Source organism: Pseudoliparis swirei, chromosome 17 (assembly GCF_029220125.1).
Source record: "Pseudoliparis swirei isolate HS2019 ecotype Mariana Trench chromosome 17, NWPU_hadal_v1, whole genome shotgun sequence".
Lineage (NCBI taxonomy): Eukaryota > Metazoa > Chordata > Actinopteri > Perciformes > Liparidae > Pseudoliparis > Pseudoliparis swirei.
Window position 1 is genome coordinate 14,399,943 of NC_079404.1, and position 24,194 is coordinate 14,424,136.

General features: G+C 39.8%; 2 protein-coding genes across 3 annotated transcripts in view; one reads left to right on the forward strand and one right to left on the reverse strand.

Moving 5' to 3' along the window:
• The window catches only part of LOC130206906 (acylphosphatase-2-like), a 159,330-nt gene that overhangs the window by 121,673 nt on the left and 13,463 nt on the right, over nucleotides 1-24,194 (forward strand). The gene's annotated exons all lie outside the window — the stretch shown is intronic.
• On the reverse strand, nucleotides 2,620-5,392 carry LOC130206901 (forkhead box protein G1-like). The gene has a single exon (XM_056435158.1). The coding sequence runs from the start codon at nucleotides 4,896-4,898 to the stop codon at nucleotides 3,666-3,668; it is 1,233 nt and encodes a 410-aa protein (XP_056291133.1). The 5' UTR covers nucleotides 4,899-5,392; the 3' UTR covers nucleotides 2,620-3,665.

Here is a 24,194-nt window from a genome sequence, read left to right on the forward strand (position 1 = left end):
TACAAGCTATATGTTATTGAATCTACAAACTAATAATAGTAATGTTGTCATTTCTATCGGTGAGCTGTATGTTGGTGGATGAACACGTTGATCATGTGATTTTGCACACTGCCCTTCACTGTTTGTAAAACTTCAGACTCACTGAATCAACTTTACATTTTATAGAAGTGAAATCAGAAAACTGACCAGCAATAATAACCCTAAACTTATGAAAGAATCGATAACTCTAAAGACAAAGAGTCAAACTGCATGACGAGGCCTCAAAATATATAATATAATATAGTCTGGCTTCTGGTCCTTTTCCCAAAAACACAAGAGAGTTTTATGCTAAACTTGTAAAAATTTGAAAGTAAAAAGTCAAACACCCAAAAAGTAACGAAGATATGTGAACCTTTTAAAAAATACCCAAAACAACACTGAAAATATACATATATATCGTCCTGCAATAAACCTAACCAATCTATTTAAATCTCTGGAAATAAGTCTATTTAATCTTGAAGCAAATAAAAATCAATCAAGGTTATTTAAAAAAAATTAAATGGTCAGTAATTCCAAAAAATAAAATAAAATTGAATGAACGGATAATTTAAGCAACTTCCGAAAAATGCAAACAATAGACAAACAATAAATAATACACTAAAATTATTAAAACTACCAAAACAGTCAAACATAAAAATAAAATTAAATAGATTTGTCTACACATCATCAGGCAGAAGCTTCGGGTTATTTAATCCTTTTTAATAAAGTTTAGTTTCTCTGAAAAACAAACAAAGGGACGGACAGCAACGAAAACAGACGATACAGAATTCATACAAGTGAACGCTAACAACAAAAGTGCAAAATAAAAAATAAAATAAAAACTATAAAAAAAATTTTGGACAAAACGAAAATGTAAAAACGTGACATGGAGCATTTTTTAAAAAACAATACACGCTGGTTCTTATTCTGCAGTCTTGTAATACTATAATTTAATATTGATACTTTTTGTGCTTCTTATTTTTCCAATAAAATCTTGTTTTTCTATGTGTGTGTGTGGGGGGGGGGGGGGGGGTGTCAGGAGGCTTTTATTTTGCTCAGAGGTTATATACATTTTTTGTTGTTGTCTGCACTGTAAAAAGAATTTAATAAAAAAAGGGGAGAAAGCAGCTTCCGGTTTGCTGTCTGCATGCTCAGCTGTTTGAAACATACACACAAACATATTCATTGTCAGGAAATAACATTTAAATCAATTCAAATTAAATCCAACATGATTACAGTCAAAAGATTATATTCATTGTTTTGCAATAACAAGCCCTAAACTGATGGTGTTTTAAATTATAATCAATATTTTCAGCAATGCTGTTTAATATTATCGACAGCAGTGACCGGTGGATTTGATCCTATATACCTTAGACCAGAAATGTATTTTATTTATGTCTGTATTCCCTTTTAAATGTAAGAATTCACATAATAATGTCACTTTTATCAGGGTATATATCATAGACATTTTATTGATACACAGGCATCATATTGGCCATAAACAGTTTTATAAATCAACCTTATCTGCAGCCTCATGTTCTCTTTTGTTTGCTTTATTTTTTTAAAGACCACATTTATTTTGTTGCGAGCTCAGAAACCACTGACCTGAGAGCTGAGGACAAACTGATCAATACCACAGTGATCAATACTTTGATAGTCAAACGCTGCTCGTTCGGTGTGCTTATCAAATAAAATAGCATGAACATCAGGATATGTTGTTTTAATCACAAGGTGCTGTGCTTTGTTTTTAATTTAGTTTGTAAATATCTAGGAATAGATCTATATTTTGTTTATTTTATCAACTGCTGATTATGAAAACGTAATGCACCTGTAAATAAAAAATACAATACTTGTAGTTCTTAATTTAGTAGTTTGTGTCATGTGATGTATGTTATTAATTAAATTGTTGCACCAAATAATAATTGCAAAGGAGTATTTGTTTGTGTAATAAAATAATTGTTAGCAATTTGAGCCACAAAAAGAGAATAATAATAAATTAGATTCACATAAATGAACATGGCTGTGGGGAAAGACATGGGTGCTCTTTTGTAAAGTAAAAACAAAATTATTGGCTACATATATCAAGAGAAGACTCTTTAAGAATCCTGCAACATGTTGAAATAAAGTTATAAAAAAGTAGTTTAAATAACGGATGGAGCAAAAATGTGTTGGAAAATAAATAATTTTTTAACGTTTTTAATCACCGCGTTGTCTTTTCACCTAAACCTCGGTATCACTAATATCGGCACATGTTACATTAGCATATCGGTATCAGAGTGTCTCTGCTGAGGTCAGCTGATGCTCGTTTTCAAGAGGCCATTGGAGCTCTTGCTGCGTTGCATAATATCGGCCTTATCGTTGCAGCTTCTGAACACCTCGTATCTCCAGCTGGGGGGGGAAGTTTTCACATCCTTAAGTTCATAAAACCCTCAAAATGATGTGTGTGTGTGTGCGTGTGTGTGTGTGTGTGTGTGTGTGTGTGTGTGTGCGTGTGTTTCCTCCCGAAAACTGCAGAAACGGTGCAGAAGCGTCTCCATCGGCACTTGTTTAAAATGTTCCCCGGAAATAGGAGCAGGTCGTTCAAAACGCAACGGCGCTACAGAGTGTTGGTGTTTATTTTTATTCATTAAATTGTTTGTAGACGGCGGCCATGAGCGCACATGCGCAGGAGGTTTTACGCTCACAAAAGCCTGTACAAACTGAAGTGAAGAGGACAATCTGGGATTTGATGATGAACAGAAAACATATAAAAACGTGTGTAATAGCTGCGTTGCTTTGCATAATTTTATGAAGAGTTTTATTCCTAAATACATGTCCATGTATTATTTACTTAAAGGATTGTGTTCAAGTCCAACAAATTAATGTCTAGCACTGAAAGGCAACAGTAAAGATATTAACTTCTCCTATTATTATTATTATTATTATTATTATTATTATTATTATTATTATTATTAGGCCCGGGCAAACCTGAGTAGAGATATGATGTGTAGGCTTATGCTTCCTCTTAAAACCCCTGATTGTTTCTGCTGATTTTAAGGCTTTATTTATTTATTATCTACTTATTCACAAGTTTTTCCCTCCCAAAAAAAGAGAACAATAAAAAAAGTTGATTGTCTTTTTTCTCTCTCTCCTTGATTGTCTCAAAATTCATAAATAATTATTAACCCTGTGTGTCTTATTTCACCCCCACCATTCCCCCTTTTCCTCAATACTGCTAAGTATACACTGACAAATAGAATTTAAATACATTGTACAATAAATACAAAACATAAATAAAAGACTCAAAGAAAGTACTGAAAATCTTTGTACAAGATATAAATAGCTTGAAATATCCTTAAAGCGTTACCTTTGGCAGTCTAGTTTACAGTTGTACAACCTGCGGGTAACAAAAGTGTGTCCCTTTTTCAAACAATTGCGGGAAGAAAAGAAAAAATCCTTCAAAATAAACCCGTTGCTCTTCGGGGTGGAATATGGCCAAAAAGGTTCACTTCATATATATATATATTTTTGCGTTCAATAATTGATATTTACCACTTATTATTTGCCCTTAACATGACTGCTTTTGTGCGTCCTCGTCCCGGTACCATCCACTGTGTGAATTGATGGTGATGGGGGAGGAGAGGGGTGGTGGTGGGGGGGGGGGGGATTCAGTTTAGGAAAGCGTTTGAAGTCAACCTCTTTTGGTGGGACAGCACCCCGTGGAACCCCGCGGACACGCCCGGGGAGAAGGCCGGTAGGGAGTTATTTCTGAGGGAGTCCGACAGCAGGGACTGCGGCGAGCTGCTGGTCGCCATGCCGCCATAACCCGGTGCGCTCTGCTGGAGATGCGATGGGTGAGTAGGCGGACCTCCTCCCGGTCCTCCATGTTGGTTCCCTGAGACAAAATACCCGGCAGTCTGTCCGGAGAGCAGCCCGACCGGCGACGTGCTCATCCCGTAACCGTTCGTCAAGCCCAGCGCCCCGGCGGCCGACCCGCCGAGGATGGAGCGCCCCAGGTTCCCGTTGCTCAGCTGCTCCACGGCGGGCAGCAACGAACCGTAGCCTCCCGCCTGGTTCAAAAACCCGGGCGAGGATCCGTTGTAGTGCGGGTGGTGGTGGTGGTGATGGTGCAGGGACAGAAAGGGAGAGATCTGCCAGTACAGCGGGTTGTTCGCTCGCTCGTTAATCCCCAAGCCCAGAGGAGCGAAGCGCAGCCCGCGCTTCATCGCCAGCTTGCCCCGGGAGGTGGCGGAGCGCCGGCGGAGCTTCCCGGTCGTCCCTCCGATGAAAACATCATCGCTGCTCGGGTCCAGCATCCAGTAGTTCCCCTTCCCCGGATCGTCGTAGTGCCTGGGCACCTTAACGAAGCACTTATTGAGGCTCAGGTTGTGCCGGATGGAGTTCTGCCAGCCCTGCTTGTGCTCCCGGTAATACGGGAAGTTTTTCATGATGAACTCGTAGATGCCGTTCAGCGTGAGCCGCTTCTCGGGGCTCTGCCGGATGGCCATCATGATCAGGGCATTGTAGCTGAACGGAGGCTTGTCATATTTCCCGTTTTTCCCGCTATTATTGCCGATAGTATTCTGCTCCGGTGTGGCCTTGGCTCGGTCCCCTGCGCACTCCTCCCCCTCTTCCCCTTGCTCCTCCTTGGCCGGTTTCCCCGGATCCAAAGCCGTAGCCGTGGAGTCCACCTCCGGTGGGTCCAACGACTTCTCAGAGTCGGAGCTCGGGGTTGGAGAGAAGCTCCCCGGGATGCCAACGACCGCAGCGGCGGCGGCGGCGGCGGCGGCGGCAGCGGCGGCGACGGGGTCCGGTCTCTCGTACTTGGAGGGAAGCAGGAGGCTCTTGATACTGAAGGAGGAGGACCGGTGGACGGTCGGTGGGTTTTTTACATCCTCCATGCCCGATGGCGGGTCTCTCAAAAACAAGGAATAAATAATAATAATTAAAAAAATAACAACAACAACAACTCCAAAGCTCGTCCACCTCCGTTATCCGGGCTGGAAACGAAAGAGAGACAGAGAGGAGAGAGAAAGGAGGGTCAGGATGAGAGATGCATGGATGGAGGAGTTGAGAGAAAGAATAGAGACAGGCAGAGAGAGAGGGAGCGAGAGAGAGAGAGAGAGAGAGCGTGGCTTGGATGTAGAGAAATTAGTAATTAAGGAAGTTCGGACTACATCACGGAGAGGAGGAGCTTATCCAACTTGGTGTTTTTGTCAACAAATCCTCTTTTCTGCTTCTTCCTCTTTAATGTCTCCAAAAACGCCAACCTGTCATATCTGCTCTCCTTAATCTGTCTATTTTGGTATTTACGCGCGTGCACCTCACCCTAAATTCGTTCACGTAATTGTACCGTGCGTAATGCACCCTCCTCTCTGTGCATGTGTGCGTAAAATCCCAATCTAATTTTGTGCGTAAAAGCGCACGTATGTGTGCGCGCGCCTGTGCGTGTGCGTAAAAGCGCACAGTCGGCGAGGGCAGTCCGCCTCCTCGGCTTTGTTTTCTCAACGACAGTAATAGTTTGAATTCATGTCGGCAAACACAGGGAGTGCACGGTCGGTGTGCGCTCATGTGTATGGTTATGGGTAAGGGAGAGAGGAGGAGGAGGAGGAGGAGGGGTAAATCTCTGAGCGTACCGCTATTGTCTACTAATGAACATCATTCTGGAAACACACGCGCGCGCACACACACACACACGCATACACAAACACGCACACAATGAGCACAGAGGAGGGGACAGGGGAGAAGCTGCAACCAGAGTGCCTCCTTTTGGTAGCAGTCAGTACTGCAGATCATATATGCCTTTTACTTGTTTTATTTTCTCACTGCCGTGTGTTTGTGTGTGTGTGTGTGTGTGTGTGTGTGTGTGTGTGTGTGTGTGTGTGTGTGTGTGTGTGTGTGGAATCAGACTACTAATAAAGTGATAACATGTAATGATAATACATTGTTAAACATTTTGAATCAAATTGTCCTCGTCAAAATACTATCAACAATGAGTATATACATATATATATTGATGATACTGAGGTCATGTCCTCTGTATTGTTGAATTTAGATTTTTAATGACGTCTGAAGGAGTTCATGTTTTACAATAACACACACATTACACTTGTGGGTTATGCAGGCTGTTTAATTTAATATAAAATAGGAATTTTGTTCTTTGTCAAAACAACTCTGTGTAGTTTTATTTGTAGGACCTAAAAAAAAGATATGACTCAGGCTGCTGTCTGCGGGAAGTGCAGAGGTGAATATTAAACCTTGAAATAAAAATGAAAGAAAGCCATAAAGGCTGCAGGGCCCTCACGAGCAGCGTGGGCTTCATGTTGCCAGCTCGTTGAATCAGTGCCACCTGTTTTTCTACCGCAATGCACATCGTAATCACTATTATTTCAGGTAACAAAGGCTCCAGCTCTGCCCGAGCACGTAGAGCGACCCCGAATAGAGCACCAGACGGCTGCGGAGCGAGCTCCTCTAACAGCAGCTGATTGCAGGTGTTGGAAGTGGAGAGAGCGAGATACTCAAAAAGCCTCTAAAAGTTGAGAAAGCATTCGGTTCTTGTGCCATAGAGCAGCAAATGGCCGGTTCGTGGTACTTGTGTGTGTGTGTGTGTGTGTGTGCACATGTGCGTGTGTGTGTGTGCACATGTGCGTGTGTGTGTGTGTGTGTTCTGGCTACAAGTGTCGTTGTGCTCATATTGAGGCCTAATTCTGCCAATGATTGTTTGTTTTGTGTAAATAATTAATGTATTTCCACATTTAGATCTGTTGTCATACATTAATATAATATTTCATAGGCTTCTTCCCTCTATCAGCATGGATCTGCTGGCCCTGTTAATCCCCCTCTGTCTTCACACACTGTGCACAGTTTCTCTACGCGGCTCCATATGTGTTGTGTTTCATTCATTTAGAAATATTACATATAGCCTAAGTGACAAACTTAAAAAGCCTAGCAAGGGGTCTTTGACACAGAGGCCACGTCTTTAATAACAATGGTATAACATATGGTGAAAATCTCCTTGATGTCGCCCACAGGTTTCTTCGGAGCCACGCCGGGCTTTGAAGGCAAGGCAAGTGTATTTGTGTATTCGTGTAGCACATTTCAACAACAAGGAAAATCAAAGTGCTTCACATTAAAAGCATTAAAACATAATGCAAAAAAGGAAATTCATTAAAACATTAAAAACAGTCAAAAAGCAAGAAATAGAATAAAAGTTGCAATGCAGTTAAATAAATACAATACAGTAGTGAGATGCAGAAAATGATGATATCCTTGAATCCTTGAAGCAAACAGAAAAGTTGTTAATCTGGATTTTAAGGAGAGATATTTTAAAGTGGCCAAACAGTTGGATCACAACTTCCTGTTCTGCCACGTGAGGCCGTACATTGGGAAAGAGACTTCTGGACGGTTTGATAATACTTGAACATCCCTCATTTTATTTTTAGGTCCCAAAGTTTAAAATTGCAGTAACAGCTGAATCCAGAGTTATCTTCCTTCCTCCGTTTGATGTGAATGAGAATGAGGCTGGACCGAGGGCCGGGGCAGGCGGGGCTAGAGAAAACGCTCGTGCACTCGCTCTGTGGGCAACCTGGATGCGGAAGATTGACGGAGAATCTTGCTTCATGTGCAACCAAGCAACTTTTCATGGGAATGAAAGGTGTATCCATCCATGGCGGCTCCATCCGTCGCCATCTTGGCAACGAACACAGAGCCTAACTGAGCTAGCAGCTAGCGACCTGGGACGGGACCCGCCTGCCACTCAAAGCGGCCTCACCCTCAAGCATGCAAAACTTTTATATAATCTAAACGTATGAGTGACGTCATCCCCTGTATAGTTTTCATGAATTTATTTTCTACGGGGATCAGCAGCACTGTCGTTTGTCGAGTGGTCCTGATGATCGGGTCGTAAGGTCGGACCTATCTGAAGGTCATGACGTCCGTTATAAATAATTTAAAAATAAATACAAAAATAACTCTTTTTATTTCAGTAAAACTCTTTTTAAAGAGTATTTACCTGCTCCTTATCTTGCTATTTCCTATTTTTCGTGTCTCGTATTTATTGTAAATATCTAAATGTAAATATTCATTTTGGATATTTGAGATAACGGACATTCACTGACACACTGAGCTCTGTGATCACTTGTTTACCATCTCTGCAGATTTTGTATGACAACAGAGCTGAAATCCAGATTACACGGACACACACACACACACACACACACACACATACACACAAGGCAAGGCAAGGCAAGTTTATTTATATAGCACATTTCATACATGAATGCAATTCAAAGTGCTTTACAAAAAATAGATCAAGAATAAGAAATAAAAAAGAGGAATACAAAGTGCATCAAAGAAACAATTTAAAAAGGCATAAAAGCATAAAAGAAGATTAATAAAAGAAAAAATAAAGATAAAAATCTAAGTGCAAAGAATCATTCCTTCTGTCGTTGTCTTATTATTTCAGGATTAATACAAGATTCAATTTAAGGCAATGGAGAACATAAACGTTTTTAGCCTGTTTTTGAAAGTAGTAAGAGTTGGTGCAGATCTAAGCTCTTCCAAAGTTTGTTCCAACTGTGTGTGGCATAATAACTGAATGCTGCTTCACCATGTTTTGTTTTAACCCTGGGAACAGTTAGCAGACCGGCCCCAGATGACCTAAGAGGCCTAGAGGGTTCATAAGGTGGAAGCAAGTCAGAGATATATTTTGGACCTACACCATTTAGAGATTTATAAACGAGCAGCAGTATTTTGAAGTCGATTCTCTGACGACTGGTAGCCAATGCAGAGACCTGAGAATGGGTGTAATGTGTTCAACTTTCTTAGTCTTTGTTAGGACTCTGGCAGCGGCATTCTGAATAAGTTGTAGCTGTCAAGTGCTTTTTGGGAGACCTGAAAAGACTATTACAATAGTCTAACCTACTGGAGATGAAGGCGTGAATTAGTTTTTCTAAATCTTGTTTGGACATAAATCCTCTAATTCTTGCTATATTTTTTAGATGGTAATAGGCTGATTTTGTTATTGATTTGATGTGGGTATTAAAATTCAGATCCGAATCAATTATAACACCTACATTTTTGACTTGATTTTTCGACTTTAAAGAAAGGGAGTCCAGATGAGCACAAACTTTCAGCCTTTCTTCTTTAGCACCAAACACAATTATCTCGGTTTTATTTTCATTTAGTTGAGGAAATTTTGGCACATCCAATCATTAATTTGGTCTGTGCACTGACGCAGTAAGTCTATGGGAGCATAGTCACTTGGTGAGAGAGCTATGTATAGTTGAGTGTCGTCCATAATTATGGTAAGCGATTTTGTTATTTTGCATAATTCTGCCTAAGGGGAGCATGTAGAGGTTGAATAGAAGAGGCCCAAGGATTGAACCTTGTGGAACTCCACACGTCATGTTAGTCCGCTCAGATACATAGTTGCCAATGGAGACAAAATAGTCCCTGTCTTGTAGGTAGGACTTGAACCAGTCTAGGACCGTACCAGAGAGTCCAACCCAGTTTTTTAGTCTTCCTCCTCCAATCTGCCAGATTAAATCTCTGCCCTGTGTTTTTGTACCAGATGGTGCTCCTGTGTTTAACTGGATCTGAACCCTCAACAAAGGCTCCTTTTGGGCTGCATTCACGAGCACGGAGGCACAAACACACACAGACACACACAAACACACACAAACACTGTACATTTTGAGTTCTCCCTGAGCACTGAGGGATTACTCGTGACATTTCAGACGCTCTCACTTTCAGTCTCATCATCAAAATTAAGAGGTTTTTTTGGATAATCTGGATGAACTGAGTAAATGTTACCAGCACCCGGAAGTGATGCACGACGTTAAAAAGTAATCAACAACGGCCCGATGGCGCTGGATTGCAAATGGCGAGCTCCACTCAGATGGACCAGACCACTGTGTTTGAACATGGCAACATGGGAAGCTGAGCGCGGTTATAAATGATAATCCATGATTATTTTAGAAAATTTACATTTTCTAATTGACGCACAGAGCACAAGGCTGAACTGAGGTCATGAGTTTTGTGACCAGCTGCCAAATATGATCTCGTTTCAGCCTCTAAAATATATTATCACTACTTTTCTTTGTTTAATCTACTCGTTAGCACCCTGTGTGTCTTCTGAACAGGTGGGAGAGCTTTAAACAATTAAGTAATGACACGCTTTCATAATTGAGTTCCTGCAATCCTTTTCAGAACTTCTCCAGAGCTCTGCTCCTCCCGCTCCTCCTCCTCCTCGGTCGGTGTCAGTTGTTTCCTCTGGCCGAGCTGCACAGATTACACCAGTGTTGCCAAAACAGCCACGGTATTTATGAGCGGCTTTTGAGAGTTAGATTATCCGGAGTCTGGGCCCACAAAACATGAACTTGGCCGACTTCTCATTCACTCGCCCCGCGAGGGGGACGGGAAACCTGGCGTGATGTTGCCTAAATAACCACGATGAGATTTCGTAGACTATAGAGCCAGAGTAAAACCCCCAGTGTACTTTGATCAGCTCCGCCTCCCTCCTTCTCCTTTCAAATTGAGTTTCATCACGTGGCATTTTAATTCTGGAAATAATTTCTCTAAATCACTTTTTTTAGATCAAATGTTGATATTTCAGCAGAAGCAACATTTTAGAATAACTCTATACTGAGTTCAACTTACACTTGAGCAGTTTTTGAGTCTTGAAATAGTGAATTGCAGATGGAATGTAACATGATTTTCAATCGCTTTGAATGAAAGTGTCAGCTAAATGATATGTAAAGTAACAATGAACATAGTGATAACATTTCAGAGTTAACGCAACTCTGGTAAGAGTTATTATTCTACACTGAGAAGTTTCAAATGTAAATAACACTAGTGTTAATCAAAATGAACACTTCTCAGTGTAGTGGAGAGTCAAATAATAACTCTTACCAGAGTTGCGTTAACTCTGAGATGTTAACACTATGTTCAGTGTTACTTTAACACTGTAAAGATAAGAGACCATATGTTCACTGGCTCAGATTTTAAATGTTCTCTTTAAGTGTTAAATTGACACTGCCAATGTTACTGTGTAGTACAGTTTTAATTTGTCTCTGTTTCTTTAGCTCCTAGCCCATCATTTAAGAACTGCTCATAAATATATAGTTTAATTGTTTAAAAGTAAATAATACGTAATTTCCTTAAACAGCAGGTCATCGTCGGTTTTTTATAAAAACAAACATAGATAAATAGAGCGCTTCTACGGGGGGACTATTTTTAGCGGCGGATGAATCTACATTTGGTGGTCTTGTTCAGTGGTTCTCACATGGGGCGATCTGTACCCCTGGGGGTAGGTGAAGGCACCCCTGAGGGTACGTGAGATAAAAATATATATATATATTAAAAATTGGCATCAATTAAAAAATCCTTTGAAAATAGTTATTTAATAAATATTCAATCAAATACAAGCTCAAGCTCATAAACTGAATTTTATATATTTTATATTAAAATTAGACACTGTGTATTACATTTTTTTTAAATACCAAAAATGCTTGGCGCTCGTAAGGGGCTATTTAGCTGGAGAACAAAAAATGTCCACAGGGGGTACATCACTGAAAAAATGTCAAGAACAACTGGCGAGTGTGTGGCAGCCGGACGGTGTTTGTGTGTGTGAGTCAAAATAAGCCAGTATAAACCAGTAAGGCATACCTTATATTTGTGGTGGGTGCTGTGTTATGTCAATAAATAATGAATCCCCATATTTAAATAATAATAGCCCGGTATAAAATAATGATGTCACTACTCACTACCATCCACGGCACATACATGTACATGGAGGGCTAAATGGGAAGAGCGAGGCATTAACACGGGATTACAGATTCACTTCCCACTGAGACCAGCTGCTTCTTGTAAGTCTTCGCAGCCTGGATATGTTTTGTCAGCTCGTATGAAATCGTTCAACAAACTGCGTAAACACCATGTTCACCGTGTATGACGTGTCCGGCTAACCGCTAACAGCTAGCATGAATAGCATCACACACACACACACCGCGGCCGCCTCCTCTCCACAACTGACAGGAGATGAGTTTCTCTTTTTAGTCACGTTTTATCAAATCTCAATTCTGTTTGTTTTTTAACTCAACATGTATCCGCGAAACATTATGAAGAGCGTTATTCCGATCACAAGTCTGGTGTGTGTAGTCGCAGAATAATAGAAATCGGGAGTCAGAGGCCCGTTCGCTGTTTTCGTGAACCAGGAAATCTACGTCAAGTAATTCATCAATAGTTAGTTGGAAACTATGATGTAATCCGACAGCCTGTCACACGGTATGAAGCATCAGCGACGTAGTTTCTTCGAGCATGAGCTGGCGCCCCGACTCGACAGCCGTATCTTTGACTTTGATTGACCTCGAGACCTTGAAGTTCCAGGACGCTCTCTATTTGAAAAGAACAACAACCTCAGAACCTGATTTTATTTTTTCTTCTCAGGTACCTGTGCCGGTCTGTCATCCGCCACATTGGAAAGGAGCTGTGACAGATACACGACGGCGTCATCGGCGTACGGCTTGATATTCGCTCATGGGCTTGACCTGATCCAGCTCCAAATGGATTAAAGTTTAAACTAAACAGTTTTGGAAGGAGGAGGGAGTCTCCGTGGAGAAAGGAGGACAGTGGATGGGGACCCACTTCCTGTCAAAGCATGTTAGGAGCGAGGCGGTCGCACTGCAGGCAGTAACTCCCTCTGGAGAGGACAGTGCGGTGGAGGAAATGGGTCCTGGCCCTCCATGTTGCCGATATTATTACACCGAGAGACGCCAAACTAAATCAGGCTGACTCGCGAGCGGCTTCGGGGGGTCATCCGAAGTTCACGGCTATTAATAGCGCCAGGCGTTGGAGTAGAAACGCTAAACACACACAGACAGACACACACACACATACACAGACATGGCTCCTCCCAGATACAACACACATGATTACACAATAGATGTACTCTTCCTCCTTCTCCTCCCCCTTCTCTCTCCATGTCGTGTTTGGGATGCTCACACACTGACCTACATTGGAGAAACAGTGATCAAATTGGGGGCTTGTGAGTTTGTTTGTTTGTGTGTCGGGATGGCGAGTGCATGCAAGGGTCTGTTTGTTTACGCGCATGCATTCAATGTTTGTTTGTGAGTGCATATTTTAAACCATGATTTGCAATATGCAGCGTGTGGCAGCGTGTGGTCACCGCTGGATGTCTGAAGGAAACCTGCAGCCGGGGCCACGGTCATTGTTGTGGAAACATAGCGAACTGTTCATTTAAAAAAAGAAACTACGGCATATTAAGGGAATATTTTGACTTTTCTCATGTAGCTGGAGTCAGGATGTTGTTAGCTTAGCTTAGCAGAAAGCCTGAAAGCAGTTAGCCCGGCTGTTAAAAAACAAACTTTAACCAACGATGGATCTTAGTTTGTTTCATCCACACGATGAAAATGAAAAATAAAACACACACACACACACGTTAGCCTCTGTTTGCCTCCTGGGTGTTCATTCATTCAGCTTTGCACAAAATATACCAAAAATATCAAATTGAACAAAAAGACAAATTATATATAGAGTCGCTGACTCAACCCATAAATATTTAGACGTAGATATATACATAAACTGCACGGTGGTGTAGTGGCTAGCACTGTCGCCTCACAGCAAGAGGGCCGTGGGTTCAATTCCCGGTCGAGGCGGTTCTTCTGTGTGGAGTTTGCATGTTCTCCCCGTGGCAGCGTGGGTTCCCTCCGGGTTCTCCGGCTTCCTCCCACAGTCCAAAGACATGCCGTCAGGTTAATTGATCTCTAAATTGCCCATATGTGAGAGTGAATGGTTGTATGTCTCTATATGTGCCCTGGATGGACTGGCGGCCTGTCCAGGGTGTCCCCTGCCTTCGCCCTATGTCAGCTGGGATCGGCTCCAGCGCCCCCGCGACCCTAATGAGGATAAGCGGTATTGATAATGGATGGATGGATATACATAAATTATACATATTAAGTGATGAAAAAGAATTTCCAACATTCCTGTTTGTGGTTGTTTCCGACAAAGGTCATCTTTAATTTTGTTGCAGTGATTATTAATAATAAATTGCTTTTCTGAAATCATCCCGAATAAAAAAAAAAGATATGAATAACCTTTAAATTTGTATTATCGTGCATGGAAACGGGTCGAATAGAATGACAGTTAGTGGGTAGTTGGAGGATCTGTTGTGCGTTAGCTGTTTCTCTATTAGTGTGCACATGTTCTGGGATTATCCGTTTGTTTCTGCCGATGTTGACTCGAGGTGTTCCTCACGGGCCACCGTACAGCCCGCTTTGCACCCAAAGTGGATTAACGGGTCAGTTTAGCAAAGTTCACCCGGGGTTCAGGTTACAGTTTAAATAGAGTTCAGCCGAGCGGAGACAGAGGGGTGGGGGGAGAACCGAAGCCGCTGGACTGGAAAACACAGAGAAACAGAACCATAGAGACACACAACGGACACATAAACACGGAACTCTTATGAAAACAATTAATTTATTAGAAAAACAGATTGTATATCGATGGCCGAGGAGCAAAACCTCATATCTAAAAAATTCACTTTTTTGGGGAATAAATAAAATAAATAAAATAAAAGACCAACAGTTTCTGCTCTATTGTGTTTCTGCTCTACTGTTACACCAAAAAAAGAAAAATAATTTGGTATCTATTTTTATTTGTTGCCTTGAAATGTATTAAAGTCTCACCTCGTTTAGAAGTTATAAGTAAAGTCGCACCTTTTAATTCTCGGGCGAGAAACACCACGTTGTGCTTTTTTGAGGGCTAGAGAAACAGAACCATTATTTCTATTGTAGGAGTCCAATTATGGAACAATGTTAAAATGGATATAAGAATGGTCATGTTTGAGGGTTATAAGTGTGATTGAAACGTATGTATATGGAAGATGTATGTGGATATATATATATATATATATATATATACACATATATATTATTTTTATTTTATTTTTTATTTTTCTTTATTTTATATACATTTTCTGATTTATTTGATTCTAATAATTTAGGATAGGAATATATAAGCATTTTTTTTTACTTCTACCTATACCTTTTCAGTCTTTCTGTTTTGTATATTATATATAACAATATTGTATTGAATAAAATACACAACAACAACAACCAGAAAAACAGTGTAAAAATAAACAGAACAACACAAACAGAATGAATAAAACACAGAATCTGAAAGACCGGTAGGACTCAATTTCTCACACTTGATCTCTAATGATGCGTTCATGAGCATTATTATGTTCTATGAACATCTCTTTCCATCATTCAATGACTTGTTGACACTAAAGGCTGCTGTTCTCTTACCAATAAGATATGAAATCGAACCATCTGAGAAGTTATGTGAAAATGTGTTCTTATTTGTCTCAGATGAGCGATTGAAGGGAATGTGTCACTTTTTGTAGAATTTCGAACTGCAGGTCCAGGTTTAGGTCCAGGTCTAGGTCCAGGTTTAGGTCCAGGTCGAGGTACAGGTCCACAGGTGACAAAGAAGAAAACATTTTTGTATTAAAAAATCACAGTTACTACCAGAGAAGTAATACAATTATTATTTATATATTTTTACAATTTGTCATTTGTAATATTTTTTCAGACCATATTTTATGCACTTTGTTTCAATTTTGCTGAATCACAATGCCAATGGGCTGAGAGGTCAAGAGGTCAAGTTTAAATAGAATTGTTTGAAATGGATATCAAAATAAATAACCAACTTAAGTTCATAAAATATAATAAAAAGTCTGTACCTTTACCCATATTTAATGACAGTGTCCCCCAAGTATGACGTGGAGAAACACATTATTATACACTGTCATATTCATATTTAATATTGTGAATAATATATTATTATATAAGCCTATTTATGTTCATAAAATGTATTAACAATTCTGTACTTTTTCTTATATTGAATGACAATGTCCCCCAAGTATGATGTGGAGAAACACATTATTATACACTGTCATATTCATATTTAATATTGTGAATAATATATTATTATAGAGGCCTATTTATGTTCATAAAATGTAATACAAAGTCTGTACCTCTACTCATATTTAATGACAGTGTCCCCCAAGTATGATGTGGAGGAATTAATTATTAGTAACATTATTATGTCATATTTATATTTAATATTGTGAATAATATAGTATTATATAAGCTTATTTATGTGTGTACAATACCCACAAAAAACTCTTGCTATGTGGCGAAAATAAGAAAAACTGGTAAACAAAAGAAAAAAACCTTGCAAAGAAAAACAAGTAGGACAATTGATTATTTTCACAGGACCTCTCGTGACCTCTCATGACCTCTGTGTTTGGAACAATATTGACCAATATGACAAACAAAGAAGAGGCTGGATATCCGCCCGAGTCGAAACTGCTGCTGTGTTTGGGCTGCGTCCTGAATGTCGTCCGAACGATGAGTTCAAATCCGAGAGGAGTCCAGTGAATATTTTATTATCGTCAGCTGGGATAAGCGGTATTGATAATGGATGGATGGATATACATAAATTATACATATTAAGTCAGGGGTGTCAAACTCATTTTCACCGAGGGCCACATCCGCCTCATGGCTGCCCTCAAAGGGCCGGTTGTTACTAACACGGTAAAATTCTAACTACTCCAGAACATATTGTTAAATAACTGTCTTTGCATTTCTTTATTGTTTATTTAGGTGTACTTTTATGAATGTATAACTATATCTGCAAATGCATTTAATATTATAAAATAAATCTATTTCATTTCATTAAATTTATTTTAACCCACATTACTTTATCAAAGATCAAACAAACATTATTACATTAACTTTGTTAAAAGCTTTGTCACAGTTGAGACAGGTGGTTCTCCACTGGTCTGGGCAGTGGTTCTCCACTGGTCTCAAGGGCTGTGGTTCTCCACTGGTCTGGGCAGTGGTTCTCACTGGTCTGGGCAGTGGTTCTCCTCTGGTCTCGCGCTGTGGTTCTCTCCTGGTCTGGCTTTGGGATGCACTATCACCCTGAATGACAAGCTATGACCCAAATCGAGGACATTTTAACTTCTCAAATGTATTTAATGAAAAGATGTTGCAGTTTGAACCTGAGAGTTCAGAATATCACAGTATGCACAACAAAACTATTTAGTAATATTCCTTTTACTGTTAATTATGAACCAACAAGTGAATCTTAAGGACACAAGGTAATACAACATACATTACTACTCAATAACTTCAGACTTTAAAACATGTAAACAGTGCTCATGCATAAACATGAAGTAAAGTCTGGTTTTAAAAGCCTCAAAAGATGTAATTCATGTCTCACTCACTGGACCTATGACACATGAAGCTGCTCTACAAGTCAGAGTCTTGAGGAGCAGCTTTTATACCTAAACTATAAATACATTAAACAAGGGTAATTAAAAAGTATTCACATATTCAACATTAACTTTTCTTCTGACTATATTATAAATACTGAACAACATGAAGCAGCACTCATTTCAACCTTAGTGACCATGACATAGACCCGATGAGGAATTCATAATAGGGGAACTGGGGATGTTTGTTCATACAAAGTCAACAGTCCCTCACGCACGCGCACACACACACACGCGCGCACTGGATGTCCGCCGGGCGCGTGAATGACAGGACGCGAAAATGCGCCTCATTCGGGCTGATTCTTTTAACTCGGGCGGTAAAGTAGGTGAGACTGTTGAAATGCTCCGCGTGACGTCACTGACGTCATACCGTTGAATCAGAACCTACGGAGGATATCGATCGTCTGGAAGCGGCCGTCATCTAGACGCAGCTCCTGGAAAAGCTTGGCGGCTACGGATAATATAAAATGTAATATTTATATTATTAACCCAGACTCGATGGCTTGATGGTCCGACGTGTGGGACTTCCTCAACAGAACAAAGAGTGTGTATTTCTTCCGTGGTGGACGGTTGTGGTAACGAGCTGTTATATGCCACGATAAGCCACGCCCCTCTCGGCGCGAGTGAAGAAAACGACAATAGTCTGGCGAGTGAACTCACGCGAGTACATTTAGAAAGCAATGCAAGGGTTCGCCTCTCCTCTGGCGTGAACGCAGCATGAAGGAGCGTGAACAGACCGCAGTCGCTGCAAAAAAAAGACCTTCAAAATAAAAGCACAAGATTTTTTTCCCCTCCCTTTTTTAAGAAAAGGCATCATATTTATTTCATGCCGTCGCGGGCCACATCAAATGACGTGGCGGGCCACATTTGGCCCGCGGGCCATGAGTTTGACACGTGTGTATTAAGTGATGAAAAAGAATTTCCAACATTCCTGTTTGTGGTTGTTTCCGACAAAGGTCATCTTTAATTTTGTTGCAGTGATTATTAATAATAAATTGCTTTTCTGAAATCATCCCGAATAAAAAAAAAAGATATGAATAACCTTTAAATTTGTATTATCGTGCATGGAAACGGGTCGAATAGAATGACAGTTAGTGGGTAGTTGGAGGATCTGTTGTGCGTTAGCTGTTTCTCTATTAGTGTGCACATGTTCTGGGATTATCCGTTTGTTTCTGCCGATGTTGACTCGAGGTGTTCCTCACGGGCCACCGTACAGCCCGCTTTGCACCCAAAGTGGCTTAACGGGTCAGTTTAGCAAAGTTCACCCGGGGTTCAGGTTACAGTTTAAATAGAGTTCAGCCGAGCGGAGACAGAGGGGTGGGGGGAGAACCGAAGCCGCTGGACTGGAAAACACAGAGAAACAGAACCATAGAGACACAACGGACACATAAACACGGAACTCTTATGAAAACAATTAATTTATTAGAAAAACAGATTGTATATCGATGGCCGAGGAAAACCTCATATCTAAAAAATTCACTTTTTGGGGAATAAATAAAATAAATATAAATAAAAGACCAACAGTTTCTGCTCTATTGTGTTTCTGCTCTGTTACACCAAAAAGAAAAATAATTTGGTATCTATTTTATTTGTTGTTGAAATGTATTGAAATATATTAAAGTCACCTCGTTTAGAAGTTATAAGTAAAGTCTTTAATTTTAATCGGGCGAAACACCACGTTGTGCTTTTTTGAGGGCTAGAAAACAGAACCATTATTTCTATTGTAGGGTCAATTATGGAACAATGTTAAAATGGATATAAGAATGGTCATGTTTGAGGGTTATAAGTGTGATTGAAACGTATGTATATGGAAGATGTATGTGGATATATATATATATATATATATATATATACACATATATATTATTTTTATTTTATTTTTTATTTTTCTTTATTTTATATACATTTTCTGATTTATTTGATTCTAATAATTTAGGATAGGAATATATAAGCATTTTTTTTTACTTCTACCTATACCTTTTCAGTCTTTCTGTTTTGTATATTATATATAACAATATTGTATTGAATAAAATACACAACAACAACAACCAGAAAAACAGTGTAAAAATAAACAGAACAACACAAACAGAATGAATAAAAACACAGAATCTGAAAGACCGGTAGGACTCAATTTCTCACACTTGATCTCTAATGATGCGTTCATGAGCATTATTATGTTCTATGAACATCTCTTTCCATCATTCAATGACTTGTTGACACTAAAGGCTGCTGTTCTCTTACCAATAAGATATGAAATCGAACCATCTGAGAAGTTATGTGAAAATGTGTTCTTATTTGTCTCAGATGAGCGATTGAAGGGAATGTGTCACTTTTTGTAGAATTTCGAACTGCAGGTCCAGGTTTAGGTCCAGGTCTAGGTCCAGGTTTAGGTCCAGGTCGAGGTACAGGTCCACAGGTGACAAAGAAGAAAACATTTTGTATTAAAAATCACAGTTACTACCAGAGAAGTAATACAATTATTATTTATATATTTTTACAATTTGTCATTTGTAATATTTTTCAGACCATATTTTATGCACTTTGTTTCAATTTTGCTGAATCACAATGCCAATGGGCTGAGAGGTCAAGAGGTCAAGTTTAAATAGAATTGTTTGAAATGGATATCAAAATAAATAACCAACTTAAGTTCATAAAATATAATAAAAAGTCTGTACCTTTACCCATATTTAATGACAGTGTCCCCCAAGTATGACGTGGAGAAACACATTATTATACACTGTCATATTCATATTTAATATTGTGAATAATATATTATTATATAAGCCTATTTATGTTCATAAAATGTATTAACAATTCTGTACTTTTTCTTATATTGAATGACAATGTCCCCCAAGTATGATGTGGAGAAACACATTATTATACACTGTCATATTCATATTTAATATTGTGAATAATATATTATTATAGAGGCCTATTTATGTTCATAAAATGTAATACAAAGTCTGTACCTCTACTCATATTTAATGACAGTGTCCCCCAAGTATGATGTGGAGGAATTAATTATTAGTAACATTATTATGTCATATTTATATTTAATATTGTGAATAATATAGTATTATATAAGCTTATTTATGTGTGTACAATACCCACAAAAAACTCTTGCTATGTGGCGAAAATAAGAAAAACTGGTAAACAAAAGAAAAAAACCTTGCAAAGAAAAACAAGTAGGACACCAGATTGATTATTTTCACAGGACCTCTCGTGACCTCTCATGACCTCTGTGTTTGGAACAATATTGACCAATATGACAAACAAAGAAGAGGCTGGATATCCGCCCGAGTCGAAGCTGCTGCTGTGTTTGGGCTTCGTCCTGAATGTCGTCCGGAACGATGAGTTCAAATCCCGAGAGGAGTCCAGTGAATATTTTATTATCCACCTCCCGCCTGCAATGTTAATCCCGTTGTTACGTAACATTGCTGCCTTCATCTGTTAGAGCGATGAGGAGCGAGCGGGATATCAAAGCTTCCAGCGGTGCCGCGATGTGCCCAGGTGATAGGTGAGATCGGGTCGATCCACTATGTGTCGGAGGGGAAATGGGGTCGGTCCAAATCCTCAAGTCCACAAGGCTTCGTCTCGGTTATCCAGTCGGACACACAGAAAAATGAAGGTGCCATCTGGAACCGAAAATGATTCTTCAGAGTGAAGAAATGGTTCTTCACTCTTAAAGAACCTATAAATGTGTCTCAAAGAACGTTCAACAATAGTTCTTTAAGACACCATTTCTGGTTCCACAAACACATTTCAACCAGGGTTCTTCAAAGAACCATTTCCTTAACCCTTGTGTTGCCTTAGGGTCATTTAGACCCGAATCAATATTACACCCTCCCCCCGCCTTTGGGTCATTTTGACCCGATTCAATGTTTCACCCTCCTGTTACCTTTATATTTACTAACATATTTTACCCTTTGGATTCAATTTGACGCCAGCAATTAAAACCTCCAGAAAATTATTTGAATTAATATTGTTTTCCAAGTTTAAGTGTGAGGCACTTTATGTTTGTTTGTTGACAACCGAAAGAACACCGACATTAAACATTGAATGGGGTCAAATTAATCCTAAAGCGGGGGGAGGGTGTAATATTGATTCGGGTCAAAATGACCCTAAGGCAACACAAGGGTTAAAGAGTTCTTCAAAGGACCTATAAAGATGTCTAAAGGAACCTTCTAAAATGGTTCTTTAAGGCAGCATTTTTGGTTCCACAAAAACCTTTCACACCAGGGTTCTTTAAAGAACCATTTCCTTAACGAGTTCTTCCAAGAACCTATAAAGGTGTTTAAAGGAACCTTAAAAAATGGTTCTTTAGTAAGGCACTATTTCTGGTTCCACAAAGAACCTTTTAAACCAGAGTTCTTTAAAGAACCATTTCCTTAAAGAGTTCTTTAAAGAACCTATAAAGGTCTCGCAAAGAACCTTCAAAAATGGTTCTTAAAGGCACCATTTCTGGTTTTCGAGTTAATCCTACCGGATCGCAACCCAACACACAAAGAAACAACAGTGTTTGGTATCATCCGATGAGAACCTCTCGAGGCGGTCATGACTCGACTGTATCAGAAGGAAGAAGAGGAAGAGGAAGAGGATCACGTCGGCAAAGCCGTTGATGAGAGAGCTGCCAGATTACATCTCGTATTTGACCAACAGTGAACATTTGTGTCTTTTAATCTCTGTAATCTCTCCCTCAACGTTACCAATTAAACTTCCAGCAGCTCAGTAGCGGATCAGAACACCGTCATCTCGATTCTTGGAGTCTTGCCCATATTTGGGTTTTTTAAGGACAGTTTATTTAGGATTTAGGATTTTTTTCCTTCTTTTTCTTGTGAGAGCGTTTTGGAGACGCTTGGCCTGCACAGACTTTGTGTACGCTACTAACTGAGCTGCACAATTAACCAGTTTGGATTGGGCTAAAGATTTGTTTATATTGAAAGGATAAAAGATAAGCACCCTCCACCCCACTCTAACACACACACACACACACACACACACACAGACACACAGACACACAGGCATCCTGTGACTTGTTTGGACTCTGAGGAGTCAGACACCAACTGACCGGACAAATGTTCTTTTGCTTTTTCTCTCCAACACTGCCGCTGGCCAGTGTGTGTGTGTATTTGTGTGTGTGTTTTGACGTGTGTGTCGGGTGTTGCCCACCCTCCAGGTCTGTGTGTATTGTAGCGGCCCAGTGCTCTTGTGTCCTTCGATTAAGGTAAATTTGGTAAACACACACAGACACACGCACACACTTATATATACAAACACACACACACACACACACACACACACACACATACATACACTTCTACTCATCCGTCCTAAATGAAGGTGTGACATTTTCACTTTTGACAAAGGCAAATATTTAGAGCAGATTTTTATGGATAATGGTTCTAATGTGTTAAAAAAAATCCTGCCTCAAAGCTCATTAGTGAGAACTTCATATTGTGTTGTTTTATGTACTTCTTGTTCACTTATTTGTCAAATGTAAAGAAGATGAAGTAAATAAGTGTATTTCTGACAATTACAGGCCTTTTGGTTGAAACAATATAGAAATCATCAGTGGAAATATATTTCCATATATCAGAGAGAGTCTTTGATTCAACTATACCAGGGGTGGCTCTTTGCCTGGTGTCATGCGGCTCTTACGTTCATATCTAAGTTTGTGTTTTTGTATAGTGCGTGTTAAACAGAGTTCAATACGGTATTTTTCGCATGCGTGAGATGAAAAAGCAAAGTTTCCCGGTCTCAAACTCGTGGGCCAAAGACCACATCCGAATGTCGGCGGGCCGTTCTACGGTGGGTTAATGAAAGTGTCCAATCAAACACTGCACTTACGCCATGAACGCCGCATTATGGGCAGCTGGATGTCCCGCACTTTGGCTAAAGTAGTTTACGGTGACGCTTTCTCCAGCCGCCCTCAATTCAGCGGACACGGTGTAAGAGCAGCGTTGGAGAACCGCATCCGAATGTCGAACACTCTTGCTAAAGTGGTTTATTGGTGGGCGTTTGATTACTCCAGCCCCCCATAATGCGGCATTCATGGCGCAAGTGCACCGTTCGATTTTCGGACACCTGTTCTGATTGACACCATGTGAAGGAATTGCTCGAGTGGCAACAACGGAATTAAGCCAGATTTGAAGAGGATTGTTCAAGGCAAGGAATCCCATAAGTCCCACTAAGCAACATGCATAGTAAAAGAAAACGCTATTGTAAATTATTCTATTTTTGTTTGTGGACTTGGTTGAACTGAGATAATGTGTGTGTGTGTGTGTGTGTGTGAGACAGTGTACACAATGTTCATTGTTGAACATGACAGACCTGTTGTCTTAGTACTGTAGGAGTCCATTTCTGTCATTATCATGTTGGTGTGTGACATTTACAACAAATCTGGCTGATCAGAGGTGTGTGTGCATACATATGTGTATGATGTGGCTCTTTGCGGTGACACAGTAAAAAATGTGGCTCTTAGTCTCTGACTGGTTGGCCACCCCTGAACTATACTAACTCAATAAATTATATATACTGTATATATATATATTTATATATTTATATATATTTATATTTATATATATACTGTGAATGTAAAACATTTATGATAAAGACCCACGTGGTGATTAAATGTGTGATATATGCTATGAGTTGGTGAGTGACGATGAGGAATATGAACCCAGTGACTGAAATATATCTCTTATAAATCCTGAAATCTTAATGTTAATCTGAGACCGTACGCTGCTGCTGTCGAGTCACATCGAATCAGTGAATCTTCACTGCCTATTGTTTCACTTACAGTCTGTGTGTGTGTGTGCATGTGTGTGTTGGATGACAT

Bases quoted from the DNA above. Each gene is read 5' to 3' on its own strand.
- LOC130206901 (XM_056435158.1), bottom strand. From the start codon at position 4,898: ATGGAGGATGTAAAAAACCCACCGACCGTCCACCGGTCCTCCTCCTTC.